At 45.6% G+C, this 12,892-nt stretch overlaps 1 protein-coding gene across 1 annotated transcript; it reads right to left on the reverse strand.

Annotated features, from left to right (window-relative positions):
- Window positions 1–7,569: 7,569 nt before the first annotated feature.
- On the reverse strand, window positions 7,570–12,297 carry LOC130480714 (uncharacterized). Its single transcript, XM_056853338.1, is given in 2 exon segments — window positions 7,570–11,042; window positions 11,805–12,297. Coding segments are annotated over 2 exon segments (3,966 nt in total).
- Between the last annotated feature and the right edge of the window lie 595 nt (window positions 12,298–12,892).

The raw sequence follows: 12,892 nt of genomic DNA on the forward strand, positions 1-12,892 counted from the left end.
ACCTAATGCCATGGCTCTCACAGACAGCTTCATAGAGTCTAGGCTAGCCTCAGAAATGAATGCAGCTGTGTGCTTGAATCTGTGAAAATAGCTAGAAAGGTGACTATTAGCATCTGGAAACTCCTTTTTTGAGTTTGCAGAGCCACAAAACAAACATTTTGCTATGCAAGATGCAGCAGCTGAAGCTCTGAGGCACAGAACCATGGTGTCATGGGATCGGTTTAGGGCCACATTGCTCTTCCTATCTGTAGAATCATTAAGGGAGCCCTCCCTGTCCTTAGTGCCCAACCTGAAGCCAAGCTTGCCACTGGGGCATCCATCCCAGGGACGTGTAGAAGCCTGGTCACTTTGGGTGGAAAGCAGTAAAGGCATGTTGCATGGCCCAAATTCAGTCTCTGAGTAGTTAGCATGGTTCATTCCTCCCTTATTTCAGCCTTGGGGAAGGAAAAGGGGAAATAGATCCCAGCTCCCTGGTTCTAGAGAATACCTCAGGGTAACCTTCCTCCTCCTCAGCATCCTCATACCTCTTGAAAACTTTAGACTGTTCTTCTTTAGGCGCAGAGAGCTCTAAAAAATTTAGTGCCCTGAACTGTAAAAGAGGATGCTACTCCTGTGAGAAAAGCCTATGTATCTGGTGGGTTGGGGAGGGGGGTCATCGTCGGACAATTCCCCTTTTTCCCTTTCTGAATCCCCACTGGAGGCATCAAAGTAAAGCATGCAGTTTTCATTATCCATGGCTATAGACCCTTTCCTTGCCGATTTACAGTAGGAAAACATTTAACCATTTACCTCTCTGAATGTCGAAGTAGGGTCACCAGCTCTGGGTGGGGAAATACCTGGAGATTTTGGGAGTGGAGTCTGGGGAGAGCAGGGTTTGGGGAGGGGAGGGACTTCAGCAGGGTACAATGCTGTAGAGTCCACCCTCCAAAGCAGGCATTTTCTCCAGGGAAACTGATCTGTATTGCCTGGAGACCAATTGTAATAGCAGGAGATCGTCGCCAGTGCTTATCTGGAGGCCGGCAACCCTACTCAGAAGCAAAAACAAACACTAAGATAGGGTTGCCAGTTCCCTTTTTGCCACCGATGGGAGGTTTTTGGGGCAGAGCCTGAGGAGGGTGGGGTTTGGGGAGGGACTTCAATGCCATAGAGTCCAATTAGAGCCAATTACCAAAGTGGCCATTTTCTCCAGGTGAACTGATCTCTATTGGCTGAAGATCAGTTGTAATAGCATGAGATCTCCAACCCTACACTAAGAGGAGTTAGTTGACTAAAGAAAGGAAGGAAGACAGGCACACTAGAAAGACAGCCTGATAGCTCTGTGGAGAGTAGAAGAAGAAATCCGCAGAGCTCCTTCCTTGTGTGCTTTCATGGGGGAGATAGAAGAAAAACGGAAGGTGGTCGGCACTCCCTTCCATCTAGAGACAGAAAGAGTCTCCTACTTCCGGCTTCTAGGAATGATTGGTAGGAGACTACCCAAATGTTCCAGAATGTCTTCCTATCGTCAAGCAAAAATATCCATTATAATCTTTTGAGAGAATCAGAAATACAGCCCTACAGATATAGGTGATTTGTGCATGGGGAATGGGAGCAAAGATTAACTATGATACATCTAAAATAAATTCAGATTGAATATGTTTTGTGTGGCCAGGGCAGAACCTAAACTGTTATCCACAAGGCATTCAAATAGAAGGAAATGTTTCTGGAATGCTTCTCTGGTTGGAAATGTCTTTGGATCTTTTCTGCAGGTTTGCAGTACACTCAGAACTTAAAGGCATCTCATTTAAACACTCCACCACTTTTCTGTCTTAATAGCTAATCAGTTGATTTGTAATGTGTTTGATTATTCTCATCATTAATTGCATGCATTATTACCCCACTCCAGCAAGGGAGAGCTATGGGGAGGAATAGGCATTTATGAACACATTATTTTAATGCAATGGCTTTCAAAATGATTACACAAGGGGGCACAAGGGGGTGTCTGCTGGAGAACCCCTGAATATTACAAAGGATTCCGGGGTTCTTCAGCATGTGCTTACACAAACACAGAGGGAATCTCTTGGTCTCATCACCATGACCTGTAATCATGCCCTAGAATGTATCCAAACAATCTTGGGCTTCCATGCTAGGTGGGGCTGCCTCACAGCCAGGTGGGTCTTTTGGGAAATGAGTAGGGATGCCACTTACTTCTTAGACCCCACCACTGCAGCCCCCCCCCCAAAAAAAAAAACTCTGCTTAGGGTCACTATCCTAAGAAAAAAATGCCATGTGCCAAGGCGCTGCAGTAAGGTGGGAGACTTGGACAAAGTAGCCGTCCTCATTGTTACATTAGTAAAGCAAGTGCTGGAACTTCCACAAACTCCTTCCACTCATAAGAACATAAGAAAGGCCCTGCTGGATCAGACCAAGGCCCATCAAGTCCAGCAGTCTGTTCACACAGCAGCCAACCAGGTGCCTCTAGGAAGCCCCCAAACAAGACGACTGCAGCAGCACCATCCTGCCTGTGTTCCACAGCACCTAATATCATAGGCATGCTCCTCTGATACTAGAGCGAACAGGTATGCAGCATGACCAGCATCCATTCCAACTAATAGCCATGAATACCCCTTTCCTCCATGAACATGTCCACTCCCCTCTTGAAGCCCTCCAAGCTGGCAGCCATCACCACATCCTGGGGCAGGGAGTTCCACAATTTAACTATGCGCTGTGTGAAAAAATACTTCCTTTTATCTCTTTTGAATCTCTCACCCTCCAGCTTTAGCAGATGACCCTATGTTCTAGTACTATGGGAGAGGGAGAATGGAAGGATCCAGTCCTGCATGTATTGTAGTTTTGATACAAATTAAAATACTTGGGGGTGCAGTAACAGATGATTCGGTGCATAAAGCACAATTAAAGAATCCAAATGGCACACACAGAATGTTTGGGATAAGGAGCAGCCCCTCAGAGAGCTGTAGCTGTGACGGAAAGCTCTGCAGCATCTTCTATGTGAAGCGGAAGCCAGCGGATTGGCAGTCTGTCCAGGATAACAGCATCAGAAAGTCCTTTGCTACTTAGAAAAGTGTAGTTTATTTCACAGTGCAAAGATATAATACAGATACTTCTTACACACTCTCCGCTCATAGCATCCCACACAGAGCTTCAGTTTCACTCCATTATATACACCTGCTGGTCGCAGCCACCAATCACAGCAGATGCTTAGTCATTCTGACTTGCTAATGCATTGCATCAGCCACCTGGCCATAACCGGATCAGGCCAGCTCCCTCTAGCTCTCCAGGAACTTTCCAGGCTGATTGCATCATTACTAGATCCATCTGATCTAACTTGCACCTGTCAAACTAATCTGACAGCCTTGTAATATTGACACTATGATGGCTACTTTTGGATGTATCCCTTCAGTATTGAGTACAGCCTCTTTGCTTCCGCCATGGTCTATGTTATGTGGAAGAATGTTGGCCGCCTCATAGGCCACCACGAAAACTCTATGCATCACCTATTTTAGGTGGGTGAGTCAGTATTCCAGAAGGAAAGACACATTCACTGGATCCTCCCTGCTATAAACCCTGGGCTGGGGCTATACATTGCAGGGGAAAGATTGTACAAGCTGACTTTCAGGAATGGTTGTTCACCATTATTTATATTTTCATCGAGGAACTCCTAATAAACATCAGGGTTTGGAGCTTGACAACCACTGCTTAGTGGGTCAGAATCTGCATGAGCAAAACAGTGCCTGCATGTGCATTCATCACTCTGGGCTGCATGCACAAATTTTTGTAAGCTTCCCTGAACACTGATAATGGAGAAGCAGGCTAGACATGTTTAAAACAAAGGCATAACAATTGCAAATCTTACCTGGGTGTAGCAAGCAACATGTACCTCTGGCTTGTGACCCATGACTTAAAACCCAGCTGGTCATATTTATGAGGTGTTTGGTTTAAGTAATATTAATTATATGATAGAAAACTACCTAACCATTAAATTCAGTTAAGACAGTGTACTTGTATTTCTGCCAATTTACTGTCATATGAATGAATAGTCTCCAGGTTGGATTATGGGTTTGTCCTTCATGGGAAAGTAATCATTTTGCTATGATTTATTTGCTGAGCATTCTCTGTTCCAGCCTTCTCTTTGCATTCCACTCTTTCAATCCAAAATTCCATTGTATCTTTTTCCTTTGTTTTTATCTTCATGTCTTTTGCTTCGTTGGGAAGATGCCTTGTTCTCTCTCATCTGTGGTGGTCCCTCTGTGACTTTATTTCACTTTAGCATCTCTTTCTATCCTTTTGTGCATATTTTTCTTTGTTCCTGTGAATGTAAAGGTTTGTACTTTGCACAGAGTGGGAGTTCTGTACCTAATATTTCAAGGTACGATCAGAGAAAAGGCACAATCTTTCTGCTTTAGAAAAGTGACTTTTGGCCAATGTCAGGCAGTGGAAATACAGTAGTGTAAATGCATTCTGGGGGTGTAGAATGTTATAATATAGCCCAATCTCATCAGATCTCGGAAGTTAAGCAGGGCCAGTACATGGGTGGGAGACCATCAAGGAAGACTTTGTAGAGGAAGGCAATGGCAAACCACATCTACTTAATCACTTGCCTTGAAAACCCTATGGAGTCGCCATACGTCAGCTGCCACTTGATGGCTCTTTACACACACACAAATGGATTGTACACACTTTGAAATTCCTAGCTATTACACATCTGGAAATAACATCTTGCTGCATTTTTGTGCACCCACTCTGGCTTAGGAACTAGTTTCCCAGGGTGTGATCCCATTAGACTGTGACTTGTATGACCAACACAATAGCAAGCCAGTGTGGTGTAGTGGTTAAGAGCGGTGGTTTGGAGCGGTGGAGTCTGATCTGGAAAACTGGGTTTGATTCCCCACTCCTCCCCATGAGTGGTGGAGGCTAATCTGGTGAACTAGATTTGTTTCCCCACTCCTACACACAAAGCCAGCTGGGTGACCTTAGGCGAGTCATACTCTCTCAGCCCCACCCACCTCACAGGGTGTCTGTTGCGGGGAGGGGAAGGGAAGGTGATTGTAAGCCGGTTTGAGTCTCCCTTAAGTGGTAGAGAAAGTCAGCATATAAAAACCAACTCTTCTTCTTCTTCTTAAATCCATAGACTCAAAAAAGAGATGAGGCATGCTGCTTTCTTGGCAAGCATGCAAGCTAAAAAACAAAACAAAAAAGCATTGTTTCAGGGAGTGGTTTGGTTTGATTGTTATACTAACAACCCTGGATTTGTATTACCATTTCAGGAAATTACTAGATTTACCCAAACCAGCGATTTCTGTATATATTTTCAACTCAGCAATTTTGTTATGCACACTCCCTAGTGCAGTCCCAGCAAGTGGAGTGAAGGAGGAGTCCTATGCACAAATCCTGTTTGTGAACATCATTCTTTACTGAGCTAGGGATACTCACACGAAATATCTACTCTACATGCATATGCCCCTAGGATGGGTTAAGCAACGTTTCTGTGTATGCATGTAAATACAAATACAAAGAGTGAGAGATGGGTTATCGAGTCAATATTTTCATAGCAGAGTATTAGATGTGTTGATACTGACTACCCCTTTACTGTAGGAATCATAATTTAGTTGTTCTACCACTAGTCTTTTATCTTAATGGATACAGAAACAGTAGGTCTAGCAGTGCATAATGCAGAAAATTATATATCCATTATACTTGATTAACTTTATTATACTCATTCTTCCATTAAATCTCAATAGGAAATGAAAAGATAATGTCAATAATTCAGCCCCTTTGAGGCTTTTAAACCTTATACAGAATAACGATCTAATTGCTAAATCCTTCACTTTTATAGAAAATTACCTTCTTTTCCCAAGCATGCACAGTTATCATGTACAAATCACATTAATTAAATTCATACCATATGTTCTCTGCAGGCTACTTCCCAAAGTGATAAATATATCTGGATACGTGTTTATAAATATTAATAATTACTTTGCAGCAACTATCTATATAGAAAGCATTATAATAAAAGGCTCAAAATGATAATAGGCTCTAAGAATATTTATGGATGCACAAATAAAAAATGAACTTTTGAGAAAGATAATTGAGTGGTTATTGAGCATATGTTGACTATAAAATTATATACAATGGCTTGGGGATTAAGGACAGGCAGCAGTATGTTGCCTGTGCAGCAATGTTATGATCATAAAATGATAATGACGGTTAGATTTCTGCACTACAGACAGAACCAGACAATTCTTCTGGGAGTTACAATGGCCAACCGTACATCCAGCCATATTTCCTGAAGACTCAAGGGCACTTATCTTTTCTTAAGAGTGGTGGCACTCTCACATTGCAGATCCCCACTATGCTATTTCTCAGGGTCCAAAGACCCCTAGGGGCAAAATTTCAAGGGATTCTGTGGGCTGCAGCAGGAGGGGAAATTGATGGAAATTACAATCTACTTTTTACAAAATGTATGTACCACTAAGTCTTCAGAATGTGTGGTTGTATACAGCAGTGCCATTTTAAAAGCTTCAACAGTTTCTTACCAAGACTGAATAAAATGTTCACATAATATATCTGAATATGTGCCAACATTGGTCTGCTGGTCTTCGCTGCCTGGTCTGATGCCCCTGAGGGCCTCACCCCTGGGGACCCCTGTTTTGTCATGGCTTGTTAACTCTTTTTTTGTACAAGCGCACACCTCAGTGTGGGCCTAGAAATGATAGCTGGAGCCTGAATTAAAGTGATGTCAAGAGGCAGTGAGTCACACTAATGTGGAAAGAAATGCAGGGCAGCTCTTCCATCAATCATGGAAATACCCACCCTGAGAGGGATTCAATCAAGGGCCGTTTCCCCCAAGACCTCAGAGCCTCTTCCCAGATAATTTGATCCTAACAAATGACCCAAATCTTCAAAACTAAGGAATGGGCCCATTACAGCAATTTGTTTCATATCTCAGTGATCATACAGAAAGATCCCTGCTCTTCACCAGCCATATCTAACTTCCAAATCTCCCCTAGGGAGCACTTGAGACACTCTTCAGGTAAAAGGAGAAAATTTCCCTCTACCATTGTATTACCCATGGTTTGGTAAAGAATTGATTCCAATAGGCAAGTGTTGGGGGAAACAAAGTATGCAGTTTTATTAAACAAAAAATACACCCTTTTACCCAAGCTAAGTAAACTTTTAACAAAAATACCCTTTTATCCAGGCTGAATATGGAGATGGGAAGTTGTCTCCTGGGAGGCAAGCAAGCCACTTCTTCTCTGGCAGCCGTCCTGATGCTCCAGACGCCCTCCTGCTGGCTGGCTGGCTGGCCGGCTGGCTCATCTGAAGCCCTCCCCTTCTTTTAACAGAGTGAAAACTAACCGTTTCCCCCATCACCAGGTGCTCATCATTTACAGTGCTGTGTGCAAGTTAATGACCTGAGATTGCTCTCACATGGGGAAGGGCTGCATTGACCACCATCTACCTCCTCGTAGTACAATGGTCTTCCGCAGTTTCCACTACATTCCACCCCTTGGTGATCAATACACCCTTCATCCATGTGTTCCTGAGAGCAACTCAGGGTTCAACTATTTACAGTCATCTTGGGTTTTTCCTTAGTTTTGTCATATCCAGGCATATTGGAGAAGGAGCATTCGCCACTATGACCCAATACGTCGCTCCTGGTCCTTTACAAATTATTTCTCCTGGCTGATTTGGTTTATCTGGATATACAACCCAGACTTTCTGCCCTGGGATGTAGTCAACATCTGTGGAGTCTTGCTTTGGGTTCACCACTTCTTGTATAGCAGGCAGGCGTATTCGCTCACATAATAACTGGGCAATTCGTTGACCTGCCCCACAGGTTAGATCATATGGGCTGGTATTATGCAGAATAACACTTAATTCCTCTTGGTCATCATGATTCACTACCCCACCTAGTATCTGAAGGCCTTTGAGGGCTAGGCTGGATTGTGGCGCAATCCGTCCATAAGTGTCAGAAGGGACTGTGACTCCAATTCCCAGGGGTACATTTGTTTGTCCTCCTGCAGGAATAGTCACCTCTTTTGGAGTTATCAAATCCATCCCCGCACTGTTGGGGGTGGTTCGAATAGGTAACACACCATATGGATGAACTTTCCAAACCTTCAGGTGTGGCACTGGGGTAGGTACTTTTAAACCCACCATCCTCTGGAGGGGTGTCTGGCCTGCTCCTAGAGGCCGACTATTTAACTCAAATTCTGCTAGTTCCCAAACAGTTCCCCATTTCTTTAGGGTGTGGTCAGGAGTTAGTTGTCGTATTTTTTGTTTTAATAGCCCATTCATCCTCTCTACTAACCCTGCTGCCCTTGGGTGATAGGGGATATGAAACACCCAATGGATGTCCCACTCACGAGCCCAATCTTGTACCTGTGCTCCTCGGAAGTGGCTAGCATTATCTGTCTGGATTGCCATGGGTACTCCATATCTTCTGATAAGAAGTTCCAGACCCCGGATGGTGTTCTGCTGGGTGGCTCTGGCACATGGATAAGTTAGGAGGTAACCTGAGCAGGTATCAACCATGGTTAGTAGATATTGCCATCTGCCATGCTGAGGTAGAGGACCAATATAATCTACTTGCCATATTTGCCCAGGTGCCTTGCCTCGGTGTAGCTGTCCCATTGGTACCTTTGAAAGAGGAACCTGCTTTAAAGCAGAACACAGGTCACATCTAGCAGTTGCCGTAGTAGCTGCATCTATAGAACAAGGAATACCTCGCTGCAATGCCCATTCCCTGGTAGCCTTGGCACCCAAATGCCCAGACTTTTCATGGGCCCATCGAGCAAGGATCAACAATTCATCTTCCTGGTTCTGCGTGGGTCCCACAGCTCGCACACGGGCCAACTGATCTACTGCTTGGTTGTACAATGCTTCAGGAGTGCCAGAAACATGTCCATCAACATGTCCTACATACACAGATATATATGATAGCACATTATCAAGACGTTGCCATAGCTCCTGTCCCCATAATGGGCGCTTATGGATGGTAAACCCTTCCCGTTTCCACTTGGGAAACCACGTGGTCAATCCTTTATATACTGCCCAGGAATCTGTGTAAACATATACAACATCTTCCTGCTGTTCTACAGCTTGTTCTATGGCCATTACCACAGCCATTAACTCTGCATATTGGCTGGATTTTCCTTTCCCAGCTCTGGTTAGCGTGAACTGTCATTTGGGGTTTAGGGCAGCTGCACGCCAGATTCGTTCTCCCCCCTTATATTTAGCTGAACCATCAGTAAACCACACAGCCTCACAATCTACTTCCAGGTATGGGGGAGCTTCTTTGATAGGAGATGCTTCTAGAGTTGTAACATCTTCGGGTATTTCTGTATTCACTGGAGTGAGAGCCAATACCTGTTCCTGCAGGGCACTCACTCCCTGAGGGCCAGGATGAGCCCTCTCTGAAATATACCACTTCCATTTGATAATGGATGATTGCTGCGCCCTGCCATGACGAGGACTAGCTGACTCATCCTTCACCCAGTTCATAATGGGTATACTGGGTCTCATTACTACTAACTCATGGCCGGTGAGTCTTTCAGTCTCGACTAGAGCCCAGTAACATGCCAACAGCTGACGTTCAAATGGGGAGTAGTTTGCCGCAGCGTCTGGCAGCCTTCGCGACCAGAAACCTAAAGGCACACGTTTCCCTCCTTGCCCTTTTTGCCATAAGCTCCATACAGCTACGTCTTGGTTAGCGGAGACTTGTAGCTCAAAAGGGAGCCCTTTTACATAAGGACCTAGAGGCATTGCTGTTTCTATAGCAGCCTTTGCCTCTGATAGTGCAGTCTGTTGACGTTCCCCCCATTCAAACTGAGCTTTCTTCCTAGTCACTTGATAAATGGGGCGCAAGATCTGAGCCAGATGTGGTATGTGTTGCCTCCAGAAACCCATAAGACCTACAATGCGCTGGGCCTCATTCTTAGAGGTAGGAGGCTGCAAGGCTGCTATTACATGTAGCACTTTTTCCGGTATGTGTCTCACCGGTCCGGCCCAAACCACCCCTAAGAACTGTACCTGTTGAGCTGGGCCCTGTATCTTCTTTGGGTTGATTTCCCAACCTCGAGATCGCAAATGGTCCACTACAGTGGTCAGTCCTTGCTGCACCTCCTGTTCTGTAGGGCCTGAAATCATGATATCATCAATATAATGGGCTATGAACAAAACAGGACTCAGGACCACTTGACTCAAATCTCTTGCTATGAGTCCATGGCATAGGGTGGGACTATGCAAATACCCTTGTGGCAAAACTTGGAAGGTATATTGCTGTCCCTCCCATGTGAATGTAAATTGGTCCTGCGAGGCCTTATCAATGCTTATACTGAAAAATGCATTGGCCAGATCAATCACAACATGCCACGCCCCAGCATTCTTTTCTATCTTTTCTAGTAATGTAACCATATCTGGTACTGCTACAGCCAAAGGTGGAGCCTGTTTGTTTAACCCACGATAGTCTACAGTCATTCTCCAGCTTCCATCTGGCTTTTTTACAGGCCACACGGGGGAATTAAAGGCAGACATTGCAGGCCTGAGGATTCCTACCTCCAAGAGTCCTTTTATAGTCTCTGAAATTTCCTTATGCCCACCTGGCAAGCGATATTGCTTTATGTTCACTAGCTGCTTCGGTGGGGGAATATGCAAAGGAGTCCACTTTGCTCTCCCCACTATGATGGAGCGAATGCCAAAAGCAAACCTGCCCACAGGGGTCCAGAATTCCTTTCCCTTGAGTAAGTCAATACCAATTATGTATTCTGGGACTCGAGAGACCAAAACTGTAGCCCAAAAGGGTGCAGACTTTCCCAGAGCAAGACGTACTTGCACTTGCTTTGTGCTTTCCTCCCCATCCCCATATGCATTAATGTGCACAATAGGTCCTACATGCTTGTCTGGGTTTCCATGTAAGAGAGTGGCCTCTGCCCCTGTATCCAATAAGGCCAGTACCCGCTGTATGTTGCCTTTAGACCAATATATTGTGAGGGGTATATGTGGGCGTGGGTCTCCAGGAACGGCTGTCTTTATTAGCCTTGTCACTGGAGCCTTGCCACACCCCTAATCTAATGGTATAGGTACCTCCCACCCCTTTGACATATTGGGTGCGGGTGAATACCAGAAGTCCTCCGCCTCCTCAGGTGGAGCAGTTGGTGTTACTCCTCTCACCTCGACTTCTTTGGTCTGCGGTACCTTCCCTTTCTGCTCCTGAGGAGCACATTTGCGTCGCCACAGCTGGAACAGGTCAGGTGTTGGAAGGCCATCAATCTTCTCCTTTTCCACTCCTTGCCTAAGGAGCTCAAGAAACATCTGTTTTCGGGTTATTTTTGGCCCTTTTGTTTTATCCTTGGACCTCTCTACTGCAGTTCGTGCTCTGGGCTTATTTTCCCTGGGAACATCCCCCAGCTGTCCCAGAAGGATTACCACATCCCCCACTGCTCGCCCTTGAGCAGGTCCCAGCAGGGCTAATAGAGCACCATGCAAACCGGGCGGGGCTCCCCTAATTAGCCGTGCTCTCATACCTGCCGTTAGGGGCATAGGGTCAGGACCTGGGAATCCCTGGATATATATCCCAGTCTGCATTGCCATCCCCCTAAGCTGTGCTGTTGCCTCAGCAATGGTGTTCCAGGGTGGCAGATGTTCTTCCCAGTCCATGGGGGCAGGGTACCGTTGTCTGATGCCCAGGCAAACCCAATCAAAGAGGGTCTGTGTTTGACCAGCAGCCCCCCTCAAATACCCATTAATGAGCACGACATTGGATAACGCACCTAATTTCAATAGCTCCTGGGGGCTCATATGCACACCTGTATAGCCTTGGTCCCAAAGCCGTACCAACCAGTGGCTTAAATACTCCCCCGGCTGCTGTTTAGTATTTTTGGTGATTTCAGTCAGCTCCTGCTGGCTGAAATCCCTTACAGTGCGAGTAACCTGTGCTTGCCCTCCAGGTGGCCCTTTGGCCTTGTTGATAATCAGAGGTCTTACTTTCACTTTCTCCTCGCTACTACCTTCCCCCTCAGTCCACTCTGCCTCACTGGAATCCCCTGAACCTGAGGAACTCCAGTCTTTAGGGATGTTGAGTGCTCTGATTTTGTAGGGGTCTTTCTTCTGCTGCCGGTTCCGTTTAATCTTCGTGACACGAACAGCTATAGCCCCTGCCTGTTCCTCAGCAGCATTCCTGCCTTCTCTTGCCTTCTTCAAGGCTTCCTGCAGAATTAGTTGCTGTTCTTTTAAGGCATGTATTTCTGCAGCCTGCTCTTCCACCTGCTTCCAAGAAGCTTCCAACAACTCCCAGACCATTCTTAGTGCAGTAAGAAGTAGCCAACTCACTTTGCCACATTCCTCTACACCTGCACCTTCCCTTATTCCTATCTTTTTAAAGCATTTACTTATTGCCCTGGGTGTGGGACCTCCTGCTTTCTCCAGCTCAGTATCCCATTTGGTAGGTGGGGTTATTGAGTTTAACATGTGCGCAGCTGGAGCCCATGCACTGGTACACGACCATCCTGGGATGCAGCTTTGCACATTCCCTGCATTCCTTTGACCCCATATTGCCTCTGGAATCCTGCTCACAGCGCCAATTGTATTACCCATGGTTTGGTAAAGAATTGATTCCAATAGGCAAGTGTTGGGGGAAACAAAGTATGCAGTTTTATTAAACAAAAAATACACCCTTTTACCCAAGCTAAGTAAACTTTTAACAAAAATACCCTTTTATCCAGGCTGAATATGGAGATGGGAAGTTGTCTCCTGGGAGGCAAGCAAGCCACTTCTTCTCTGGCAGCCGTCCTGATGCTCCAGACGCCCTCCTGCTGGCTGGCTGGCTGGCCGGCTGGCTCATCTGAAGCCCTCCCCTTCTTTTAACAGAGTGAAAACTAACCGTTTCCCCCATCAC

This window comes from Euleptes europaea, chromosome 7, assembly GCF_029931775.1.
Source record: "Euleptes europaea isolate rEulEur1 chromosome 7, rEulEur1.hap1, whole genome shotgun sequence".
NCBI classification, from domain to species: domain Eukaryota; kingdom Metazoa; phylum Chordata; class Lepidosauria; order Squamata; family Sphaerodactylidae; genus Euleptes; species Euleptes europaea.